Consider the following 26,601-nt stretch of genomic DNA (forward strand, 5'->3'; position numbering starts at 1 on the left):
TGGATGGACTCCTATTGTATTTTTATTTCATTTCATTTCATTTTCCCTTTTTTTTGGTTGATCTGATGATTTATTCTGTTTCACAATACTAATAATTTGTGTATGTAAATGTGTGATATACATAACTAAAACGTTCTAATAATAAAGTTTAAAAATGAAAAAAAGAATGAGCCTCACGCGAGTCTCTCATTTGGGTTGCCAGTTTCAAAGCTGAAATCCAGTTGGTTTAAACTTAAAAAAAATCTCTCTCTGATCTGAATCCTCACTACCTAAACCCCAGCACCTGCAGCCAATCATGATTCAGTGCTTTTGTAGCTGGACTTTATTTTTTATTTGTTTATTTATATGGATCCCATTAGCTTAGAAAGCGGCGCAATCAGCGAGTCTTCCTGGGTCTCTTGAAATAATTTTATCATTACAAATATATACTCATTAAATTTGATATTTCATCACAGTAAAATCACATTTCCTTAAAAATAATCACATTTGAGTTCAAGGCCATGATACTATAACACATTTACTGTCCACTTACAGCTAAATTACAGTACTTTAACATAAATACAATGGAGTACAGACCATATATTGAGAATAGGAGTGTGCAAAAATATCAAAATATTGATATATCGCATCATTTTATATGATGATACTGTATTGATATTGTGTGCTGCTGTATTGATATAGCACCAAGAGTATTTTTTTGTATATTTTATTAAATTATTTTGTTACAGAGCTACAGTTTTGTTGTTGTTTTTTAGTGGAAGGAAACTCGTTTATGCAACACTTTTGACATTTTCACTGCTTTGATGATTAAAATGGGTCTGTTTCTTATTAACTTTACACAAGAAGTGGTGTAACAAAGACCTTTAGTAAAAAGATGGCTGCCAGGAGCAACACACGCTGAGATCGCGTCCCAGCAGTCCCAATGTATGTTCTAATCTAAAAAAAAAAACCAAAACGCTCCGTTCTAAGGTCAGTTTAAATGAATGACATCCACATCGGTGGATTAGTGGACGTGAATTTAACTTTTCGCACACGCGCGAGTGTACTTTGAGAAGAGGAGACACCGGTGGTATCCATTGTTAGCCACCATGCCAAAGGGGGGATCCAAACGCTTTCGTGAGCAATTGTCTTCCTCCGACGCGGATGAACAAACTACCTTTACCCCTGCGGACCGTAAGATGTTGCAGATGATGGCTGAACAACTTAAAAAATTGGACATTTTGGACGAACTAAAAAATGAGGTCGTGGAGTTGAAAAAGTCAGTGGAGTTCAACAACAAGCAAATACAGGACATGGAAAAGGAACAAGAGACATTAAAAAAACAAGTGGCTGGTTTGACACTTACAACTACTAGCCTGACAAATGAAAACGAGAAGTTAAAGTCGGAACTGCTGGATCTCCGCTGCAGGAGCATGCGGGACAACCTGCTCATCATGGGGATAGATGAGGCAAAAGGAGAGACTTACGGTTCGGCGGAGACCCTCGTCAGGACTTTCCTGCAGGAGCAACTCGGATTCACGGAGGAAAGTGCAAGGAAGATCCAATTTGAGCGGGCACATAGACTGGGACAGCGAAAGGAGCAAGGTAAACCGAGACCCATGGTCGTAAAGTTCGCTAGCTCCAAGGGAAAAGATGAAGTGCTTGCCCTGTCTAAAAAGTTGAAAGGCACCCGATTCTTCATGACAAGTCAATATCCCGCCGAGGTTGTTGAAAAGCGACGTAAGTTAGTTCCAGTTATGAAATCCTTTAGGCAAAAAGGGCAGAAAGTCCGTCTTATAGTCGATAAACTGTATGTGAATGGTGAACTGTACAGGCATGATGAACAATAACAAAGTCGCATAGTGATTACGTCATCACAATATTGCTATGGTAACGACTATACGGACTTGACAGGACTGACGATCGGAGCTACTCAGTTTACTTTGGGACTGGGCAATGGATAAAATGGGGAATGCTCCATTATTTTTCTTGCTTTGGGGGGTACATGTGTGTATGTCTATTTTTGTATGTCCTTGTATGTCTGTGTGTCTTTGTTGTATGTATGTTTGTTTGCCCTGTTATATGTTTTTCTTATTAGGTGTAGGGGTGCAACAGAATTCAATTATGGGAAACTTTATTTTAGGGGAAATGGAAATGAGTGAACTAATAAAATGTGTAAACATTCTGAGGCCTCATGGTTTATGGAATTAAGGACAATGAAGTTGGGATAATTAGTTATAACTGCAATGGCCTTGCAGATAACAGAAAGAGAAAAACCATATTTATGTGGCTAAAAAGTAAACCGCAAGATATTTTTTGCCTTCAAGAAACTCACTCAACAAATACAGATGAAGAAAAATGGAAAAAAGAGTGGGATGGTCCTATTTTTTTTTCACATGGCAACAGTAATTCAAAAGGTGTTATGATATTGGTAAAGAAACATTTAAATTTCCAATTAGGATCAATAGAAAGGGATACGCAAGGACGCTGGCTCATTCTTAGTTTAACAATTCAAACACAAGGAATTTGTTTGGTGAATCTGTATGGGCCAAATGTAGATGAACCTTTGTTTTTTGATGAGATAGGTAACAGATTATTAAGAACACCAGGGGGAAATGATTATAGTAGGGGATTTTAATGTTGCTTTAGACAAATCATTAGATAGAAAAGGAAATACTTCAATAAATTACCATCCTCAGTCTTTACAAAAGATCAATAACATTATGGATACATTCGATTTAACTGATATCTGGAGATTTAAAAACCCCAAATTTACAAGATACACATGGAGAAGACAGAATCAAGCAAGCCGTATTGATTATTTTCTGATTTCATTCTCCCTGATAAATAAAGTTACAACATCATCAATAGAAGACAAATTACGTTCAGACCATAACTGTATAGGTTTAAATTTCGTAATAGAAGAAAGTTATACGTGGATGTGGATATTGGAAATTCAATCAAATGCTACTCCAAGATGGTGAATTTATTGAAAAAACGAAAGTCTTCATTAATGATTTTGTTAAATTTAATGAAGGATCTTCAAACCCACTTATAGTGTGGGAAGCGCTTAAATGTAGTTTTAGGGGACATGCTATTGCCTATTCATCATGGAAAAGAAAGAAAAAAAATTAAAATAAAGGAATTAGAATTAAAGAAGGATATTGAAGAACTACAACAAAAAGTAGACCAAGATATAAATTCAACAAATGAGCTTCTTGACACACTAATGGCCAACAGGAGGAGTTAACTGATCTGGTAGAAAATAGTTTAATAAAAAGCTATGACCTTAAAAGAGCGACCTGGATGAAAAAAGGTGAAAAATGCTCAAAATTTTTTCTGAACCTTCAAATGAAAAATCATTCTAAAAAGAATATATGTAAAATAGTTACAAATAAAGGAAGTATATTATCTACACAATCTACAATATTAAAAGAAATCGTAAATTACTATAAAAATATTTTCTCACACATCAGGTAACTCCTCTTGATACTGAGATTTCTTCCCAAAAAAATTTGATGGAAAACTAAGTGAATTAGAAAAACATCTATGTGAAGGCCTTATAAGTGAGGAAGAACTTTCTGAAGCTGTCATGTCCTTTCAACAAGGGAAAACCCCAGGAATAGATGGAATACCTATTGAATTTATTATCAAACATTCTTCAAAGAAATCAAGAAAACCATTACTCTTGAGTTTTAATTACTCATATAGAATGGGGTATTTGACTGACTCCCAAAAAGAAGGTCTCATTTCATTGTTATTGAAACAAGAATCAAATGGTCAGTACAAAGAACCCAGTATATTTTAAAGAATTGGAGACCTATTACTCTCCAGTGTTATGATGCAAAAATACTCGCAAAAATGTTTAGCTCTAAGACTTAAATCCATTTTGCCAACATCATTCACCAGGATCAATCTGGCTTCTTACATGGTAGAAATATAGGTAATAACATTAGACAGCTGTTGGAAATAATTGAAAATTATAATACAGAGAATAAAAAAGGACTAATTTTTGTTGCAGATCTAGAAAAGGCATTTGATCAGATAAACCTAGAATTTATATGTAAAAGTCTTTCTTTTTTTAACTTTGGTGATTCTCTAATAAATTGGATTAAAACATTGTATAACAAAACAAATTGTAGAATTATCAATAATGGACACATCTCAGAGTCAGTACCCCTTTTAAGAGGCCTAAAACAAGGATGTCCGTTGTCGCCATACTTATTTATTATTGCAATGGAAATATTAGCTATTAAAGTTAGATTGGATAAAAATATAAAAGGGTTAATTAATAACAACATAGAAACTAAAATATCAATGTATGCTGACGACACGAACTTCCTTATTTGCCCTAAACCTCATTATGTACAAAATCTATTGGACCTTTTGGAATCCTTTTCCCAACAATCTGGACTAAAATTGAATTATAATAAGTGTAAAATGTTGAGGATAGGCAGTTTAAAAGGTACAAAGTTTACCATGGATGTAAGTAAAGTACCTGTTGTATGGACTGATGGGCCAATAAATGTACTCGGAGTTGTTATCCCAGAGAACCTTGAAGACCTATGTTCTGTTAATTATAGTAATAAAATTAAGAAAAAATTGATAAAATTGTTCAATTATGGAAAGGGAAATTTTTGACCTTATATGGGAAAGTATCTATTATTAATTCTATTATTGTTCCTCAATTTATATATCTATTTATGTCATTACCATCTCCTTCACAAAACTTCTTTAAAACCTATGAACAAAAGATCTTTGACTTTGTTTGGGATAGCAAACCAGAGAAGATTCAGAGAGGGGTTTTGTACAATGATTATAACTGTGGGGGTTTTAAACTGCTTAATTTAGAAGCTTTATGTTTCTCTCTAAAAGCATCAATGGTTCAAAAACTTTATTTAAATACAGAGTGGTACACGAGCATTTTGTTGGACAAAAAACACTTACTATGGCAGCAAAAAACTGTATCCCTTTTTGCAACTGATGCCCTCCCACTTTCTATATGTGGATAATTTGATTGGAAATAGATCTAGCTTTATAAAAGAATGTCTGCATGCATGGTGGCGCTTCCAATTTCATAAACCAGAAAAAAGAGATGACATCCTACAACAGATCATATGGTACAATTCAAATATTGTGATAGATAGGAAACCTTTCTTTTGGAAAAAAATGTTTGAAAAGGGTATTATTTTTGTAAATGATCTAACCAATGAAAAAGGTAAGATCATTAAATATGAAGAATGTACAAATGTATATGGTAATGTTTGTTCACCTCACTCATATAATCAAATCATTACAGCTCTGGGAAGGAAATGGAAGCAACAAAATAAATCAAGGGTTTCATAAACTTTCAGTGTGTAAACCATCAACAAAAAAATCTATTTGGATGAAAGGAATAAAAATAAACCAACAAATAAATAAATTTTATTTATCATATAACTCATTAAAGACAATCCCTTACAATACATTTAGAAAGTGGGAGGACATAATTGACTCTCCTTTACCATGGGAGTGGATTTTTAAATTAATTTACAATACCAATATTGATGTACAAAATAGATTTTTTCAAATCAAAATAATATACAATTTTCTGCCTACAAGGAAAATGTTAAAAATTTGGAATATGATAGATACTAATGAATGCCGTTTTTGCTGTTTGGAAGTAGAGTCGACTGAACATCTGTTTTGGTACTGCCACATTGTATCTTCTTTTTGGAGTGAGGTAGAGAAGATGTGTTTAGAGTTGGGTTTGGTTTTCAAGTTGGATTTAGCCTCTGCTTTACTAGGAGATTTTGAAAATAGAAGTGATCCTGTCAATTTAATTATAACCCTAGGAAAACGTTTTATTTTTAAAGCAAAAAACCAATTCTCACTTAATATTAATTATTTAAAAAAATATATTTATCAGTACTTAACCTGGGAAGGTTACACAGTTGAAACAGACAAAGAGAAAAAAAAGTATAAAAAGAGATGGGAGGTTCTTAAATACCTGGGAGAAAATTAGTCTGTGATATATTTGCAAATATATCATATAAACTGATGTCGGCCATAAAGATTTAAAGTCGGGATCTATATAATATTCATATATCTACTATTGGGGACTACTGACACTACTACTACTACTACTACTACTACTGCTACTACTACTGTCACTACTACTACTGCTACTACTACCAATGATAATGATAATAATAATAATGAAATATTATTGTTGTAATTATTGTAATTAATAGTAGAGATAATAATAGGTATTATGGATGTAATAATAATTAATAATAATAAAAATAGTAATAGTGATGAAAGGTAGTGGAAATAATAGTAGGAATAATAGTGATAATAATAACAGTAATAATTAATAAAAAGAAATGCCTTTAGGGTTATGTTTTTTGAGATTGTGACATATGGTGAAAGATAATGAGGGGAACTGATGATGGTGAAAATAAATATTAGTTTGAGTATAGGGACTAATACATTTAAAAAATTATAATTTAAAAAAAAAAAAAAAAAAAGGGAAGGAAGAGAGACAAAAGGAACTTCAATTATAAATTGGCCGCAGTCTATCAGTGTTCGGGAGCCTAGCGGTGTATTTATGTTGCACTATCACATTTATATTGTTTTGACTTTGTGTTGGTGTGGGTGGTTGGGGGGAAATGGGTTTTTTTTTTTTTTGTATTTGTTGTGGTGTTGTGGTTGTTTCTTTGTTTTTTGTTTTTATGTTGAATATTGCAATTGTTAAACGTTGATGTTTGTTTTGTTTTTTTTGAATGTTATGTTCTGCTGTCTTTAATAAAAAAAAAAAAAAAAAAAAAAAAAAAAAAAAAAAGACCTTTAGTATCATAGCCATGATTTAACCTTTATTTTTATTGAACCGTATCAAATTGATTTGAATTATATCGTATCGAATAGAAAGTCCGCTGTATCGCGATATGTTTAGTATCGTGACCTGTATATCAAGATATGTATCGTATCGGCAACTTCTTAATGATACCCAGCCCTAAATGAGAATGAGAAACACTATTAACAGATTTAGACACTGGCAACCGAGGTTCAGTTGTGATTGTAATACTGTGTTTAAAACTGGACGAGCGCAACCTTCATACAGTTCCTTAAAATGTTCCTCCAGTAGGTTGGATGTTTTAATCCTGTTTGGACCGGCGTTTACTGCTGTAGTGTTCTCGGGCAAGACACTTCACCCACTTTGCCCAGTATGAAAGTGATGTGATTTTTATTTGTACCGTATTTTCTGGGCTATTAGTCGCTCTGGATTATAAGGTGCACTGTCATTACATGGTCTATTTTCAAACTTTTTTCACAAATAAACCGCACCGGACTTTAAAGGAAACACAAAGTGTGATGGGTCAGTGGGACTTTGTTTGTGGCGTTCACGGTGACTCTGGGCTTTGTTCAGTTGTGGCGTGTAGGGAGGGTGTGTCTGGGACCGCTGGATTGTCGGCGTGTTCGCAGTGACTCAGTTGTTCAGTCGTGTCTAGAAGCGGCACATTGCGCTCGCTTTTTCGGTTCGTTCCTTCGTTCCGTTCCTCGTCGGCGTGGAGTGATGAGTGTGGCTGTGGGTGTTTGTCGCTGTGTGCTCCGTGCGTGTTTGCGTGCGTGCTGCGGCTTTGTAGTTTACTAAAGTCGTGCTGGGACACCGGAGTGGATTCGTGTATAGGGCGCTCTGGATTGTGGGGCGTGCGGTCGTTTTTTGATTGGGTTAGAGGCTTAAGAGCGCGTCTAATCGCCCGGACAATACAGAAAATGACATGACATATTTACAGTGACCAATAGGGATGTAACAATAACTGAAATATCGTGATATCTTATCGCCAAAGTTCTCACAACGATATTGAGGACCATCACAATATATCGAATCACAAGTCTCTTTGCTTAAATTAAGAGTTATGGTGCAGCAATAGATAAAAAAAAAAAAAAAACAGAAGGAACTACATAGACCATGATCCTTTGCTCCATTTCAGTGCAGACTACATGAAGAAATAACAGTTTTAAACACTTTTAAGTCTTTTGATTAAGTCTTGTCAAGGCATTTGAAGAGGAAAAAGTCGCATATTAGCAGTTTTGCCTCCACAAAATATCGTGAAAATATCATACAGAGAGATCTGGATATTGTTACATCCCTAATCGTTGAGCTTCCTCTCCATATCTTGAGCTTTCCCACAATATCGCAATAAATATCGTCCCGTGAGGTTCATACGGTCACGATATCGTACTGTGAGACTTGGATATCGTTACGCCCCTAGTGACCAACGTAGTCTCCTCTTTCTATTTTTCATATTGTGGTACGTTCTCAACTATAAAGCTTGTGGTTTCAAAGTCCCGTCTGTCTGTTCCAGGTTCACGGTCAGCCCGAGCCTCAGGTCACGTGGTACAAAGACGGGACGCCGGTGATCGGGGGAGAGCGCTGCGTCGTCAAGCAGAGCGGGCGAGGCTTGTTTAGCTTGGTTGTCGGCGGAGTCACTGCCGAGGACCTGGGCTGTTACACGTGCCAAGCCACCAATCAGGCGGGGAGTCGGCAGGTCACCGTGGAGATCCTGCTGGACGGTAACTCGTTAATCTTTCATCTTTGCAATTCCTCACATTTATTCTATGATATTCTATTTGTATGTTGACTGGTTGGTCCTTTTAAAAAAAAATTCCTGATTACACTAGTTTCTGATCTGTAGTAAAATGTTGTTTCCTCATCCCAAACTGACCTGGAGTTCTGGTTTCATTTTGTGTTTTCATGTTGTTTGTATAACACACAAACCCTGCGTGTGTGGGCTGAGTTCAGAACAGAGAACACACCTTGTCATGTGGTAATACAGGAAGTAAAACACATCTCCAGGTCTGTTTTTACACCTTTATAACTTGTCTTAAAGCTTTAACTTCTTAGGTTCTTTTTAAAGACAATGCAGTAAAGTGTATTTACCTTGTTGACATGTTTCTAGCAGCTAGCAGCCGAAACATGTCAACAAGGTAAATACACTTTACTGCATTGTCTTTAAAAAGAACCTAAGAAGTTAAAGTATATAAGAAGACATAATGAACATCATTGGCTTGTCTTAAAGCTGACAAGAGTTGAGTTGATGTAATATAGGACCTTTAATCCCAATTCAGTCCTGATGTAGGCTTAGTTTGGTCCTTTGGCCTATATTAGAAGTTGTTCAAGGTAATATAAAAGAGGAAGTGTTTTGCAAACAACAAGCCTGAAGAGGTTTGAGATGTCACCCATGCATGTTTGAGTAATCTAGCGATCTGTCCCAGACCCCATTCTATAGTAAAATGTTGTTTCCTCATCACAAACAGACCTGGAGTTGTGTTTTGTTTCATTTTTTATTAACACGCAAACTCTACGTATTTAGGCTGAATTCTTCACTCAAACAGAAAACACACCTTGTCATGTGGTAATACAGGAAGTGTTCCACTGTGTTTTAGAATCATTTGGATGATTTCAGCCCAATTACCAATCTCTACTGAACTAAAGGTAAAAGGAGCTGTTAACTTGAAAACTGCCACTTCATGACATCACAAGGTAGAACAAAGCATTTTGAGTTTTGGAGATGTAGACAGACTAATAAAGCAGGATTACTGAGACACGTGTGAATGAAACAAAACACAACTCCAGGTCTGTTTTTAGAAGGTAACAACATTATAACTTGTCTTAAAGCTGAAGCTAAAGAGTTAATTTGAGGTAATATAGGACCTTTAATCCCAGTTCAGTCCTGATGTAGGCTTAGTTTGGTCCTATGGCCTTGTTACGCACCGAGTTAAACTATCAGTTATTTTGTTTTGTTTTTTGGAAGTTTTGTTTTTTGCTTAACTCTTTTTTTATGGTTTATTTTGGCGTGGCTGTGCAGAAGCTGTAAATACGGCTGCCTGTCCTGTATTTATAGTCTGTTAGCCTTTTGTTTTGACCTGGTGAGACCGGCTGTCCTGTTTTTACTTGTTCTGTTTGGCCAACTCATCAGGTCCACCGTTTTGTTCATTACTACTTTTTTTTTTTTTTTTTTTTGTGGGCACAGGAGGGTTTTTAAATTTCTTTGAAATGGTTAAAAGAACAAATGAGAAAACAAGATCAAAAATAAAAGAAATGAAACGCTAACTCTTGACCCCTGTGTCCTTTTAAATGTGCTGGCCTTCGAGTCATAACAGGCCTATATTAGAAGTGGTTAAAGGTAATATTAAAGAGGAGGTATTTTGCAAACAACAAGCCTGAAGAAGTTTTAAATGTCATCCATACATGTTTGAGTAATCTAGTGATCTCTCCCAGGCCCTATTCGAATGCTTATTGTTATCAGTAGGGTTCCCACAGTCATGGAAGTCCTGGAAAAGTTATGGAAATTGAAAATGCCATTTTCTAGGCCTGGAAAAGTCATTGAATTTTGTAAATTCAATGAAAGTTTGGGAAAAGTCATGGAATTTTAGTATCTCTTTCATGCAACTACAGTGTTGTGTTAAGGTCTTATTAGGATATTATGATTATTTCCAAACGTCTGCGCCTTTTGTTTAACAGAATTTTGAATGTTAAAAAATTATAATACCAAAACATAAGGTGAGTGGAAAAGGATTAATGTTTCATATTTAGTGGCGAATACGTTTCTCTCAGTTCTTCTTCAGCAGCTTGGATGAGCTGAGAAATGTAGTCGACCAAATAAACTTTGTCCAGTTGACAAATTGAAATTCTCCTTTGCCATGGTTTCTACCTGGACGACTGAGGGACTTTTCACATTTCATATTTAGCCCTAAAAGTATCTTCAATCCAAACATGTAGGTGCTATAAAGTCATGTCTTGAAAAAAACATGTAAGTTAAAAAAAAAATGTGTCAGTTTGTTTCTGATTTGTTTGTTTTCTCTTGCTGTATTTATGAAGATGAACTGGTGTCAAGATGACGCTCTGATAAAGGAATAAAGGGTAAAGGCATAAAAAGCTTAAGCTTCAGCCTGCACCTTTTCTGTCTGTGTATGTTAAATATGACTAAATATGACTGTGAATTAATGTCAAGATATACCTGTGACCGAAATAAAATAAATAATCAATCAAATAATCAAATCAGTGAAAAAGACTGAGCAATTTAAACCTGCATATGAACGCTCCGAAAGAAATCCGATTCCTCCCATCAGATGTAACTGTTTACCTGACATTCCAATAACCTGATAACTCCAGAAATCAGATAATGATCGGACTTTGAAGTGCATCTAAACATAGCCGGCGTTGTCATGTGGAATTTGCCTCTCCGATTTCTTTTTCCACTCCAGTCTCCCTGTATAACCTTTTGGAAAATCTCAGTGTGTACATAGCCTTTAACTTTTATTTATAGTGTTGTTTTTCCCCAATTGGTTGTAACACAGCTGCGTTTGAGCTCCGCGCTTTGTCATCGCAGTGAAGGTGCATGTGATGTGAGTCTGTTCAGTCGTAAATAAACCAATAAGATCCTTGTTCTTCTAAATACAACCAGATTTTTCCTTTTCATGTAATGTGGAAGTTATTAGAGGTAACTGGTGTCTCACTGGTGGTTAAACTGTGGTATAAATAAGATGCACTTTAAAGGCGCAATGTGTAACTTTTCAACTAGAGGGTCCGCCACCTGCTTGTCTTCAGTATGGTTAAAACCTGGTTTAGACCTGGTTAAATCCTGGTTTAGACCTGGTTAAATCTTGGTTTTAGTCCTGGTTTAGACCTGGTTTTAGTCCTGGTTTAGACCTGGTTTTAGTCCTGGTTTAGATTTGGTTTTAGTCCTGATTTTAGTTCTGGTTTTAGTCCTGATTTAGACCTTGTTTGGACCTTGTTTAGACCTTGTTTAGACCAGGTTTTACTCCTGGTTTTAGACCTGGTTTAGACCTGGTTTTAGTTCTGGTTTTTTACTCCTGGATTTAGACCTGGGTTAGACCTGGTTTTAGTCCTGGTTTTAGCCCTGATTTTAGTCCTTGTTTAGACCTGGTTTTAGTCCTGGTTTTAGTTCTGGTTTTAGTCCTGGTTTTAGTCCTAGTTTTAGTCCTGGTTTAAACCTGGTTTTAGTCCTGGTTTAGATTTGGTTTTAGTCCTGATTTAGACCTTGTTTGGACCTTGTTTAGACCTGGTTTAGACCTTGTTTAGACCTTATTTAGACCAGGTTTTAGTCCTGGTTTAGACCTGGTTTAAACCTGGATTTAATCCTGGTTTTAGTCCTGGTTTAGACCTTATTTAGACCTGGTTTTAGTCCTGTTTTAGTCCTGGTTTTAACCCTGATTTTAGTCCTGGTTTAGACCTGGTTTTAGTCCTGGTTTTAGTTCTGGTTTAGACCTTGTTTAGTCCTGGTTTTAGTAGTGGAGAGGCAACTTTATTCAAAGAGAGAATTATTCTGTTATTGTTGTAATGACTATATAGATCATTTAATGTCACACCATGGAACATTCCAGGCAAAGCAATAACATCTCCATAGAGACAAGCAGGTAAAGGACCCTCCACTAGAAAAGTTGCACAACTCACCTTTAAGTACTTTTTTAAAAAAATTTTTTTATTTAAGCAGAACTAAGTAACATTTTTACCTTAATAAACATGTTTGTAAGTCCCTGTGATGATTAAATATGTATTTTCAGGGTGTTTAAAGCGCTCCTCGTCTCCCCCTGCTGGCTCTGTGAGGAAAAACTGACTTGCAGTGTGGCTGACCCCGACCTGAGGAGAGCTCTCTTGGGGAATCCTGGCTCTTTGTTAGATACTCATTATATGTTTGTTATCTGATGCCTTATTGTAATAAATGAGAAATGAGAAGAAAAGGGGGAAAAGTGCTTTGAAGTCTTTTCTCTGACAGTGTATTTTCATAAGGGAACTGCAGGGGGAGCTCTATCACTCAAAGTTACTTAGTTCTGCTTTAAGTAGTTATACGTTTTATACAATTCATCCTTTTTAAAAATCTATTCTTCCTCTTCCTCAGAAAACTCCAACAAGAAGTATGGCCTCCCTTCTTCCTTTAAAACTGGGTAAGTTCCACAACATATATTTCCAAATCTCAAAAGTCTTGTTCAAGCTAAAACTGTAAAATTAGATGTATGTAAAATATTGTGTAAAATATAGTTAAATAAATGTTTTCAATATGCACTCTTATGGATTCACAGTATTACGTCTAAGTGGTTTGTTCAATATTTGTTCACAAATAATTAACTCTTTTAGTTTATTGTTGTATTTTTCAAGCGATTTAACAGCAGCAAAACAATGCATTTATAAAGTGGTATTTTACAATTCAGTGTATCGTATTGTAAAACTCATAACAGTATAATAATGCAGTATAGTTAAACTTGTTAATCATTTCAGTTTATATAAATGAATATATAAATAATGCAATGGAATTAAATGGGCTACAACAGATTATTTACCATCTTAAAAACTTAAAAAACAGAACTAGTTCATTTTAAACAGTTTGCATTGTTCCAAAGTTATTTCTCACTTCCTAACACCTTCCTAGTATCCAAAGTATTCACCGTAATATGTTTATGAACTCTTTTCACAGCCTTTGCACTCTTGGTAATGCTAACAACGCACATCCTGATTTTTGGACAGTTTAACACTTTTTATATGTACCGTATTTTTCAGACTATAAGGTGCACTTAAAATTCTTAAATTTTCTCATAAATTGACAGTTCATCTTATAATCCTTTATGTATAAATTCTGGTTGTTTTTACTGACCTTGAATTGATTTTATGTGGTACACGGCGCTCAAAAATCTGTCAAAATGTTTTAGTACGACTTTGGTAAGTTACGAAGCTGCACCGCTTGATTGTCAGATCATTACGGCTACTGTAGTCAGGAGCCTCGCGAAGGTTGACCGACACTGACCGTATGATCGCATGAGAAGAGATCTGGTTTTAAGAGCTTATAGTTTGTGTAAATGAGCCATGTGGTTTTAAGTTTTGCTTCTGTAAAATGTAAACAAATGTACGCAAAGCTGCATTGAAACCATTATTACTCAATGTATACTTGAGTCATGCTCATAGGAAATAAAAAAAAAACGAATTTAAATGATCCACTCACATTCACATTCATAATACATATTCACCAAGACAGGGAGACAACGCCGGGCGAATTACACCACGATCTGCCGATGGATCGTGGACACCTGGGCTAAGAATCAGTCTCAAGTGTCGTCCGTTAGTTTCACTTAATGCGCCTTATAATCCGGTTCAATTTATGCATGAAAATGATGAGAGAATTCCACATTATTGATATTGCGCCTTATAGTCCGAAAAATACGGTACTGCTTTTAATTGTAGTTCTGGTTTAGACCTTGTTTAGACCTGGTTTTAGTCCTGGTTTAGACCTTGTTTAGACCTTGTTTAGACCTTGTTTAGACCTTGTTTAGACCTTGTTTAGACCTTGTTTAGACCTGGTTTAGACCTGGTTTAGACCTGGTTTTAGTCCTGGTTTTAGTCCTGGTTTAGACCTTGTTTAGACATTGTGTAGACCTGGTTTAGACCTGGTTTTAGTCCTGGTTTAGTCCTGGTTTTAGTTCTAGTTCTGCATTCAAGTTTTATTCTTTGTACAGGATCTTTGAGTGTTTAAAAAGCTCTATATAAATTAAGTCTCTTATTTTTTATTGTTATAGTTGCAGACACCACACAGGAGTCTCTCATTTCTACCATAAGAGCTTAGAGTTATACAATATACTGTGTCTGCACTGAGCCAAGACAAACTTTGCTCAAATACATGCACAAAAAAAATCTAGTACAGGCATTTTGACAGGTGCCTCTCCACCTGCCAGGTCCTTAACCTCGCTCCGGCAGATGAGCGCGGCAGTAAATCGGTCTCTCCCTTCTCTAAGTGAATTTCCAGTTCATTATTATACGGCCTCTCCGGTCCGAGCCGCTGCTACTGTTCACCGCTAATGGTTTTCACATATTCACAGGAGTGTCCGTCCTGCAGGCTCATCATAAACATGTCCTCTCACGGCTCACTGGGCTGCGGGGAGGATGATAGTGAAAGCATGTGTCTCTGGAGATGTCAACAGTTTAACAGTTGCTGTGGTTGGGGCAGGAAAGAGGTCACAGAAAAGCTGGTTAATCATTGGTCCAAGGTTGTAGTTTCGAGTTCCGAGTTTGTGCTGTGTGGAGTTTGCGTGTTCTCCCCCGTGTCTGTGTAAATTCCTCTAACTCAAAACCATGCAGTTATAGCTCACTTTCCTATTACATAGTCATTACTGGATTTACATTAGGGACAATATGGTGATAAAAATTGAATTGTGATCTCATTCTTGGTTAATAAATTGTCTGTTTTGAGTGAGTGACAGGTGGATTTAACTGACTACAATCAATTGTGAACTTTGACAAGAATTGTCATTGTAATATAAAGACACTTATATAAAGACAATATAAAGACAAGTTTATGTGAATCATGATCTGTTTTTAGGAAAATGGTAATATTCATTTTGCTGGCATGCATTTCCCATCTCTAATTTACTCATTTAGCTTTGAGAAAGGTATATAACGTAACGTACATACCAAGTTGCTATCTTTACAACTGCTCTAATCAGTTGAAGTTCCAGAGATTATGAGCAAATGAGCGTCAAACAGTAAGAAAAACACCTTATACTTTTAAAGCACCTCATTTATTGCCTCAACACTAATCGAAGCAACTGTGCCTCTCAGATTTCCACTTACCACTTACGTGCACATACATTCATAATAGGCAAGATGGGTGTTTGGGAATTGATTCTTCAGCAGGCATTTTAAGTTATGCTGTTTCTAAATTATATATATATATATATATATATATAGCAGGAGGTGTTTTGGAATTGGTGTAAACTGGTGTTTATAATTTATTATTAGTAGGGGTATAATGGTACATGTATTTGTGCAGAACTGTTTCGATACAGGACGCTGGGTTCTGTGCAGGGCTGTGCTGAGTGAATTTCCACAATTTATGTGTGTTTACATTCCACCACCACATGTGCAGCTACACAGAAGACTTGCCTCTGTAATATTCATGAGGGAACTCATGTGTGGTTGGGGCAGTGTTTCCCGCAGTGCTTTATAGTTAGGGCGGCCACCTTGACAACAATTGCCCCCCGCTTTGACTATATCCCTCCGAACCACGTGAATCCTCACAAAACTACTGTCATTGTGCCACAGTCCTCACTTTCTCACTTTCACCTTTCGCCCGCATGGCCACAAATATGAAGATTGAGTAAAACTTCATCCTGGAACTGTTAGTGGTGCACTTTACTTTTTGAAAGGTTTTATTTTTTTAATAATATTTCATACATTTGATGCTTATTTGAGAATATTTTATTTAACTTATTACTATTACCAAGCAGCACAAATTGTTGGTTTAACACATAAATAAACAACAAGCAAATGGTTTTGTATTTTGTTCCCATACTGTACTGAAAATGAACCGAAATGTGACCTCAAAACAGAAGTATGTTCCGAACAGTTTTTTTTTTTCCCCCTCTTTCTTATTATAATATATTGTGATGTGTACCAGGAATTTCCCATGTGCATCAATAAAGTTTGTCTGAGTCTGATTCTATTTCCACCCTTGTATGTAATATCTGTTTAGTTCTTGTTTTGACAAATCTGATTTATGAGGCGTAATGTCCTGAACAGTGTCACAGATGTGCAAATGAGCAGAAGATTCCACACACACAGCTAAATGAGTCTCCTGGTTCTGTGTTTGCAGGTGTCGCTCGGGGGTCTCGGCGGTGCAGAGCGGAGCCGGTATTTGGGGAGAGAGCCCACCGCGCTTCATCACCAAACCCGGTCGGATCTGTGCCAAAGCGGGACAAACCGTCAAGTTTTCAGCCAAAATCACAGGACGGCCCCAGCCACAGGTCTCATGGCAACGGGTGAGACGAGTTTATGAGCTCTTGTGTTTGTTTGTTTTTCACTTGGGTTGCTCAGTTAATCAAATTAATCAAATTTATAATCATGGTTTCAATTATTGTAACTTTTTGTTCAGAATATGTGCACTCCTGTGTCCCTTTTCTAATCTACAAGCTTTGAAAGAGCCAATATTTCACTATTCTCTTAATGTATAATGTTTAAAATGTGCCTGGAGTTGTGAGTTTCATTCACATGTTTAACACACAAACCCTGCATATTTAGGCTTCTTTATAGTTCTTCTTGCACCTTGTGATGTCATGTGGTAATACAGGAAGTACTCCACTGTGTTTTTAAACTCCATGCCCCTTCACTAGAATCAGATGGCTAATTTCAGCCCTGGAATTGCCAAGATATAGTGGACAAAGATAGCTGTAAACTTGAAAACTACTGCTTCATGACATCACAAGGTGGTGACATCACATTCGGACAATGTGTGCTCTCAGTTAGAGGCACTACATTTTGGAACCGTCTCTTACTATCAATAAGAGAGACTCCAACACTGGCCACTTTCAAATCCCACTCGAAACAGCTGCTAAAGGAAAACCAGACTTGTGGACATTTTTATTTCAGATCTGTCACTTGTTTTTGTTGTTTTTTCTTTGTTACCTCTGCCAAGGAGGTTATGTTTTTGCCGGCGTTTGTCTGTTTGTTTGTTTGTTTGTTTGTTTGTTTGTTTGTTTGTTTGTTTGTCTGTTAGCAACATAAATCAAAAAGTTATGGACCGATTTTGATGAAATTTTCAGGATTTGTTGGAAATGTGAAAAGGAAGGAACTTGTAACGTCAAACAAGCGAGGGTGAGTAAGGAGGTGTGAGGTAGATTTGTTTTGGAAAATGTCTCCCCCCGTGGGACTAGACACGGGTGAAGAGGAGGAGTTGGAGAGGCTGAAGAGGGTGATGGTTCTGCTGCCAGTGTTGGGAAGGTGACTTTTAAAATGTATTCCCTTACAGATTACAGATTACATACCCCAAAATGTAGTTTGTAACGTAATCCATTAAATTACTTATAGTGAGTAACGTAATCTGAATACTTTGGATTATTTGATTTGCTGTAAAGTAGCAAAGACGAGGAAATCTTCACATAAGAAGTTTTGTCTGCTAAAAGACAATAAAAAGCACAGACTTTCCTTAACCAGATTAAAAATATTATTGATAGAAGAGGAGGAAACACGGTCCGCACGGCATGGTTTAGTCCTGTTAAATCCTGTTTTAGTCCTGGTTTATTCCTGGTTTAGTCCTGATTTAGACCTGGTTTTAGTCCTGGTTTAGTCCTTGTTACTTCCGCCAAGGAGGTTATGTTTTTGCCGGCGTTTGTCTGTTTGTTTGTTTGTTTGTTTGTTTGTTTGTCTGTTAGCAACATAACTCAAAAAGTTATGGACCGATTTTGATGAAATTTTCAGGATTTGAAAAGGAAGAACTGATTTCATTTTGGGGGTGATCCGGAAGAAATCCTGGATTCTGGATCTCTTTGAAATTTTAGTTAACATTGTGGTAAATGGGGCCAAAAATTTAGTTTCTCAATATCTCGGTTAATTATTGACCAAACCCCATGAAATTTGACTCAGGGATGGACAATGGGATCCTCTTTCATATTCCAAAGGCTGATCCGGATCTGATCCAGAAGACTGATTTTATCGCAATTTATATAAAAAATGGGGGTAGTCCTTGGCGGAGGTCTGCGCTCTCTGAGTGCTTTTCTAGTTAAATTTGTGGTGTTACCTGCCTGGGGACGACAGATGGACATGAGCATTTTTGCTATAATCTGGCATATTTACACTGCAGTGCCGTAGATGTTCATTAATATGCACTGTCCCTATAAAATAAATAAATAAAAATAAAAGAACAGAGCATTTTGAGCTTTGGAGATGTAGACAGACAACAATAAACAACAATAAACAATTGGTTGATGTCGTTTTGGGGGTGCAGTATTTGAGACCTCCTTTATCATGTGAATAAATATCGTGAAAAATATTGAGCTCAAAATTGACCTTTGACTCTTTATTTGTCAGTTCCTGTTCTCTGCCTTAGTATCATGAGCCAAAAATAAGGAGTCGTGCAAAAGCAAAAGGCAGTAACAGTGTATGTTTTGTTTGTGATTTAGTTCATAAATATGTTTTATTTTAAAATCCAACCTCTCGCCTCATTCTTGTTGTTGTGGCCTTGGCATAGGCTCTTAACACATTAAATAAATAATGATACTTAAATGATCTTTAATGTGACAGTATTTTGTGTATTTATTCATACTGTACACACTATTCTGCAAAGTCACTTGTGTCAGACTGTTTAACTGTGTAAGTGTCGCCGCACGATCCTGATCAACACTAAACAGGAAATCCAAAGCTCTTCTGTATAATTTCAAACAAACACCATGATGACTCGACTTTGGTGAAGTGTTTTCTTATAATGGATGGAAGTCTGGAGAAAATCAAGCAAATAATGATCATGTTAGTTTCTGCCTTTTGCCTTTTGCACGACTCCTTTTTTTTGGCTCATGATAAAAAGGCCGAGTACAGGAACTGACAAATAAGGTAAATTTTGAGCTCAATATTTTTTACATACCGACATTTCTTCATAGCAACTATTTGTCAAATTTTGGAAGCCCTACCTGTTATACTTTTGTCTGGACAACACAAACTATGAAGTCATTTTTCTCTGGAGAGTGAAGATCTTTTACCTTTGTATGGCAGTACTCAAACGTGTGAATGAAACAAAACGAAAGAAGTATGTTTTTGAGGATTATAAAATAGATTAAAGCTCACAAGACTCAATTTTGGGTAATAAGGGTCACAAAATTATAATTAAATATATTAGGTCTATACTTTCTCTTCAGGTTAATTTTCACTGATCTGTGTTTTTGTCAGGATGAGGCGGCGCTTGAGGCGGGTGGGCGGGTCTCCATGTTCGAGCGCTCTGGTCTTCACTTCCTGGAGATAAAGGAAGTGTGTGCGGAGGACGGCGGGTGCTACACCTGCGTGGTCAGTAACAGCGCCGGGGCGACCACGGCAACGGCTCCGCTCAGCGTCCAGGGTGATCCACCAATCACACGCTTCATTTTCAGATGTGATAATCGTTGGAATTGTCGGGTAACTTTCATTGTTTTGGTTTTTTTTACAGCTTCTTTAAGTGAATCAACAAAGTAAGTCACTTATTTTTTTTCTGGTATTGTTATTTTATTTATTATTTATTATTTATATTTGGCATAACAAAACACTTGCACAGTAATTGGGCAGGATTTGGAAATGATTGTCAGCTATATTCACAATAAGATTCTTGGACATAGTTTGGACTGGTGACCTTCCAGTTGGTGGGAAAACACTTGAAGCTTGTATGTAGAATTTATTTTGTCAATGAAAGTTCAAACTAGCATTATAGAGGCGCAGCAGCCTTGTAACCCATCAGCTGTGGACGTGGTGGGGCCAAACTCCCTACGTTTCTAGCGTAACTGACTTTCGGGCGCACTGGGATTACGCGATTTATGTTTCTTCTCGCGCTTTCCACATACACAAGACGCCGTTTACTCAATTAACACACTTAGCACAAAGTTTGTTGCAATGACAGACAAGAATCCATGACCGGTTCGCTGCAAAAGAATGTCAGTTTTTGAGATCGTTGAAAGAAGAAGAGAAGGTGAAAAGGAGCGAAGCAAAACTAAGGTGATTTTTGGAGATCCTTTCCAGTGACGACGCGACTGAAGCAGACGAAGGGTTTAAAGCAGAGGTGTGGACTTGCACGTCGTGACTTGGACTTGAGTCAGACTTGAGTCACTATTTTTAGGACTTGAGACTTGACTTGATAAAATGGACTAAGACTTGGGACTCGACTTGGACTTGAAGGTCATTTACTTGGGACTTGACTCGGACTTGAGCCCTGTGACTTGAGGAGACTCCTAAAAATATATGTTTTTAGAAAATACTTTTCTCTTTACAGTTAAATAAAGGTGCAGATAAATGATTACAGGTAAATGCGGTGCTGAATTTTACAGGAACAAACTGGAACATGTCGCTCCCACTTCTGTTTGTTACTTTGGGTGTAACTGAAGTACTGTGATACTCAAATGTACTACAGTAATATACAGTATAATACAGTAAAACAGAGGGAACTACACATAACATGATCCTTCCATTTCAGGGCAGACAATAAATAAATAAAATAACTGTTATTAAGCATTTTTAAATCTTAATTCTTTCTATTCTGACCATAATAATTCACACTGTTGTCAAGACATTCAAAAAGGAAAAATTAGTATTTCTACAACTCTTATATAAATACTCATATACCATAACTATTTAAGTATAATTTAGCTTAAAAGTCATATAAATTGCAAAAATCTAGGTTATATTTGGTACTTTTTTTGGTTTAAAGACTTGTAATTGGAGCTCAAAGCAGAGGACTTGGACTTGACTTGGACTTATGAGCCAGTGACTTGAGACTCGACTTGGACTTGCCTGTCTTTGACTTGGGACTTGACTCGGACTTGAGGCCAAAGACTTGAGACTTACTTGAGACTTGCAAAACCACAACTTGATCCCACCTCGCGTTGTTCATTAAATTACTCCTGGATTGATCAATTTAACAGCAAGTCATTCAGCAATTCTGAACTCTAAAAAAGCATGATTTCTAGCGTAAGAAGGAAGTGAGAAGAGGCGTTTTTACTTTGGGAGCTGTGGAGGAGGGAGCAACATTTGATATATTTTTTCTCTTTCCTTGGAAAATTAACCTTTAACCCACTTTGCACTGTACCCCAATGTTTAAGATTGAATAATATTAATAACATAATAATATTGAACTTGTGTTTCCAAACAAATTAACACATTTATACTTTGTAAGACCTTTAAATTTTGTCATATGAGTACATACAACAAAATGAAAAAAATAAAATGATTAAATTAAAATGAGAAATGATTAAATCTCTTTATAATTAGAAGTTACTATGAAGTACTGAAGAAGCAAATTCACAAATGTGGAATCTGATCATTTCTATTATTTACTAGACCCAAGAACTTCACTGTATTACAACAAAAATCTGCATTTGAGTATTAATTTAATTTAATTTGAGTATTAATTTTAGGATTTTAGGATTAATTTTATATTATTATTAGTCGTGATGTCTTCTGAAACCAGGAATATTTGTCGTTTTCTTGTAGAACTGAGCCCCAGTCCACTGTGAAAGACAACAGCAGCATGAAAACCTCCAAGTCACACGCAGAAGAACCCACAGACACTAAAGAAGAGCCTCCGCAGAGCAGCTCCAGAACCAGACCTGCTGTACAGCTCCCCCCTGTGGCCCCCAGGAAAACTGCAGCTCCCATAAAAGTAAGACCAGAGAGGTGGAGTAACGCAAAATCTGCTTTTTAAAGAATTGTGATGTTTATTTTCAATGCTCAGGTCCAGTCCGCAGTGAATCCTCCTTCAACACCACCTCAAGTAGCAATCAGTGGTTCAGACAATAACAGGTACAGGGCCATGCTTTTCCATTAATGTTTTAGTTAACTTTAATTTTATTCTCAATTTTATAACCTGTTTGGCAAAGAAGAATGTTTCTTATAGAGGTTTAAATGAAAATAGAAGAGCACGACTACAGTATTACTTTTATTAATTTGAGATTGCCAAATTGAATTAGTCAAACTGCAGATTTGGTTGTAGATTTTTGTAGCTTGTCACATTTGCAAATAATATTATTGATCTTTTTTTATAAAATTATATTAAGAAAAGTTCTGTAAACGATTTCTATAAAGGATTTCTCACTCTAGCCCACCAGTTTAGTTTTTGGCCAGCAGATGGTGCCAGTCCCTTGCTTGACTTTTAAGTACCTGTGCCAACATTGTAAAGAGAAATTAGTTTTTAATGTTTTAGCTGGTAAAATAAAAGTTATTTAAAAAGTTATATCAGTGTAGGATTAAGTTTGTTTTTTTTCACTGGAGTTGTTAAATATGATCTGATAATATTTGTATTTGTGCCTCAGAAGTGTTCGAAAGACGCTCTCGGGGTCTGACCTGCGTTTTGAGGCAGTTCCTCTGGACCAGGAGGCCACAGAGGGAGCACAGGTCACCTTCACCTGCCAAGGTAACTCTGAAATAGATGATTATTGTTTTGATGATTGTCAGCATTGCCAGTGTAAGCTACAAATAGGGGTGTCAAATTATCGCGTTAATTGCGATTAATTAATTACAGTCATATTTAGCGCGTTATGTTTTTTAATCGCGTTAATCTCATTTTTAATCTCTAACTTTACTGTTTCTGTACGCGAGTTGCCTTATTATAAAATCTGTTTTTATGTGTTGTAGGGACAATAACACATCGCTCCCGCAAACAATTGTGATTTTCATTCTCGTTCTCGCCGCATCTGTGATAAAGCTGCACACGTCTGAAAACATCACGACACAAACACAGAACAGACTCACCTTCACCTTCAACACTCTGTCACAGAAACAACACTCATATTCCACTGAGTCGTGTCCTTCAGTCCCACAGAAGCTGAACCGCATCAGCGACACAAGAGCATTTTTTTTTTTCTCGCTTAGTTTATGCAAATTAGCCATGCGGTTTTTTAAGTTTCGTTTCTGTGAGACTTGCGCAAATCAGCATTAAACACATTATAATTTCAAACGAGCTGATGTGGCTCTAGAGTGTTCATAGTTTATATGTAATAATAATAATGTAATAATGAATTTAAATGAAAATACCTCAAGTTGAAGGCTTTTCTCAGCAATTTTTAGCTGAGATTAAAAAGAGATTAATTAGATTAATTAATTACAGATCATAATTAATTAATCTCTCAATTTTTTTAATCGCCTGACAGCACTAGTTACAAATGAAATCATAAAGTGAACATTTTATAGCATTTTATGTGATTTAATCAATTTATCTTAAATGGACTCGCTCCACCTCCTCTGGGTGAGTTCATTAAGACCAAGTCCAGTTCTAGTGGTCGGGGAACAAGAGCTTCTATTAGAGGACGACTGTGCAATATCTTATAGACGCACAACTTTCATTCAGCAGGTGTTATCAGTCAAGGGAACAGAAATCTGGAACAACATTCCAGCTGCAATAAGAGACTCCACCACATTCAGTTCATTTAAAACTAATCTGAAACGATGGCTTAAGAGAAACCAGATCTGTAACCACTAATTTTATGTTCCTATGTAAATGTCAATGTTGTATGTCGTGATTGTGTCTTATTGTGCCGTTTCTACCATGTTTGTCTATTGTGTGACTGTCTTATGTTCTTATGTCTTATGTCTCTGTCTCTCTGACCTGCCAAGCACGATAAAAGTCGCCTTCGGGCTAATTCTGGCCTATTTACAAGTATATGTTCATGAATATGCATTGTCCCTTTTAAATAAATAAAACAAAAAAATAAATAAAAATAAAAAGATAAGGGTCTAGCCTTATTGACATTATAATGTCTCATAATACTAACATTGAATGGATCTTTTTCTCCTATTTACTTGGAAACTACACAGACCATGTTGCTTTTTGTACCAGTGGGGGCCAAGATGGATTCTCATAAGTTTGTGATCTCACAAATATTGCAAGAATCCATCTTGTTTTGGAAGGTTAACACTAGGGATGTAACAATAACCGAAGTATTGTGATATCGTATTGTCACAATATATCAAATTATCAGTTCCTTTGCTTAAATGCATGGTTTTATAGCAGCAACAGCTTATGAACTACACATCCCATGATTCATTTCAGTGCAGACAACATGAAGAAATATGTTTTTTACTTGAATTCTTGGGATTATGATGGAAATAATTCACACCAAAATCTTGTCAAGGTATTTTAAAAGTAAAAAAGTGTCCTAACTAGAATTATATTAGCCTCTCCAAAATATCGCAATAAATATCGTTCCGTGAGACGCATATCATGATAATATTGTACCTAGAGATTTGGATATCTTTACATTACTAGTTAACACTGCAGTGCATGAATGAATGGGCTATAGGACCACAAAAGTTTGGTTTATACACTTATAAGTACAATTAAAATACCATTACCTCAATAAAAACAGTAAAAATAACTTGTGTTCTCAGTGTCCTCAGCTACATTTACCACGGTGACCTGGCTGAAGGACGGCGCCCCCTTTGGGTTGGGTGTTGGCGTGGAGCAGAGACAGGACGGCCCCAGACTCACCCTCACCATCGACCGGGTCAGATCCAAGCACCGGGGGACCTACAGGTGTCAGCTGACCACAGGGGGAGGAGCCACCGTTGCCTCAGCAGCATGGACCCTCCAAGTGAACAGTAAGTGCGCCGTGTCTGATGGGTTTTGTTTCGCGTTTTAAAATTTTGAGAGGTTAGACTACACTTTAATTAAGACGTAGTGACATGGTTCTTATAAACATTTTCATAGTCACCAGCAGATGGCAGCAGAGTTACAAAGTGTGCAGTGGGTCTGGATTGCAGGAGGGTTACGCCAGATAATCATGTGAGAGAAAGTGAATGCTTTTGTGGTCGATTAATTTCTTCAGACGTGATTGATTGTTTGGCACAGGTTGTGACTGACTATATTTACGGTATAGATTTTCTTGCATCCACTTAGTAGCATTTTCTAACCTGAAAATATTGAAAACATCTTAAAGACCCTTATATTGCCATTCTCTACTGACTAGGGATTTAACAAAATATCGTGATATCGTATCGTCAAAGTTCTCACAATAATATCGTGGACCATCACAATATATCGAATTACAAGTTTCTTTGCTTAAATGAAGAGTTCTGGTGCAACAATAGCTCAAAAAAAGACAGAAGGAACTACATAGACCATGATCCTTTGCTCCATTTCAGTGCAGACTACAAGAAGAAATAACAGTTTTAAGCACTTTTAAGTTTTAGTTCTTTGGATTAAGTCTTGTCAAGGACTTTTAGGAGGAAAAAGTCGCATATTCACAGTTTTGTAGCCTCCACAAAATATTGCAATAAATATCATACCCTGAGATGTATATCGTGAAAGTATCGTACCCTAATTGTGAGCCTCCGCACCATATCGTGAACTTTCCCATGATATCACAAAAAATATCGTACCGTGAGTTTCATACTGCAAAGGTATCGTATCGTGAGACTTGGATATCGTTACACCCCTACTACTGAGCAAAATGTAAAAGGAGCTGTTTACTTAAAAACTACAGCTTTATGACATGACAAGGTGGAGCAGAGCATTTTGAGCTCTGGAGATGTAGAATGACTAAAAATAAAGGTTTACTCAAACATGTGTGAATGAAACAAAACACAACTCCAGGTCTGTTTTTGAGGAGGTGACAACAAGTCAATTTTATATAATATAGAACATTTTAAGGCAGGATTTGTCTGTCTCCCCAGAGGTAAAGTAAACGTGCTCAGATTTACAGTATGTTCAATATCGCATTTACTGGTAACAAATGTGATACTGATTTATTCTTAATTTTGTATTTTTGACATGTGTCTTTAATTTGGGTTGCCAGTTTCAAAGCTGAAATCCAGTTGTTTTAAAGTTAGAAGGATTCTCTGATCTGAATGCTCACTAAACCTCCTCCAGCTCCTGGAGCCAATCTTGAGTCAGTGCTAGTGCAGCCTCTGCAGCTCAGGGAGAGAATTCTGGAGGCTCTGAGCTTTCACATGAGGCACTTACTCATGTATACTGAGAATGAGAAACACATGTGTCCTATATTTGCAGATTAAGGAAATGGCAACACAGGTTCAGTTGTACAATACATTTTTGCTCATATTTTAGTTTTTTTTTTTCCAATTTTATGTAAATTTATACATAACAAAAACAAATAGACTTAATATAGACTTAG

The 26,601-nt window shown here is 36.5% G+C and overlaps 1 protein-coding gene across 1 annotated transcript in view; it reads left to right on the forward strand.

The window, feature by feature from the left end:
* Positions 1-26,601, forward strand: part of mylka (myosin, light chain kinase a) — a 184,388-nt gene that overhangs the window by 33,744 nt on the left and 124,043 nt on the right. The window contains exons 3-11 of the mRNA XM_055148384.1: positions 8,328-8,535; positions 12,885-12,930; positions 16,623-16,788; positions 19,685-19,850; positions 19,938-19,959; positions 21,968-22,136; positions 22,209-22,276; positions 22,786-22,886; positions 24,860-25,069. Of these exons, the coding sequence (XP_055004359.1) occupies positions 8,328-8,535; positions 12,885-12,930; positions 16,623-16,788; positions 19,685-19,850; positions 19,938-19,959; positions 21,968-22,136; positions 22,209-22,276; positions 22,786-22,886; positions 24,860-25,069 (1,156 nt within the window). The remainder of the gene's footprint in view (positions 1-8,327; positions 8,536-12,884; positions 12,931-16,622; positions 16,789-19,684; positions 19,851-19,937; positions 19,960-21,967; positions 22,137-22,208; positions 22,277-22,785; positions 22,887-24,859; positions 25,070-26,601) is intronic.

Source organism: Boleophthalmus pectinirostris, unplaced genomic scaffold, assembly GCF_026225935.1.
Source record: "Boleophthalmus pectinirostris isolate CB_2022bp ecotype Guang Dong unplaced genomic scaffold, ASM2622593v1 HiC_scaffold_1, whole genome shotgun sequence".
In the NCBI taxonomy this organism is placed as follows: Eukaryota; Metazoa; Chordata; class Actinopteri; order Gobiiformes; family Gobiidae; genus Boleophthalmus; species Boleophthalmus pectinirostris.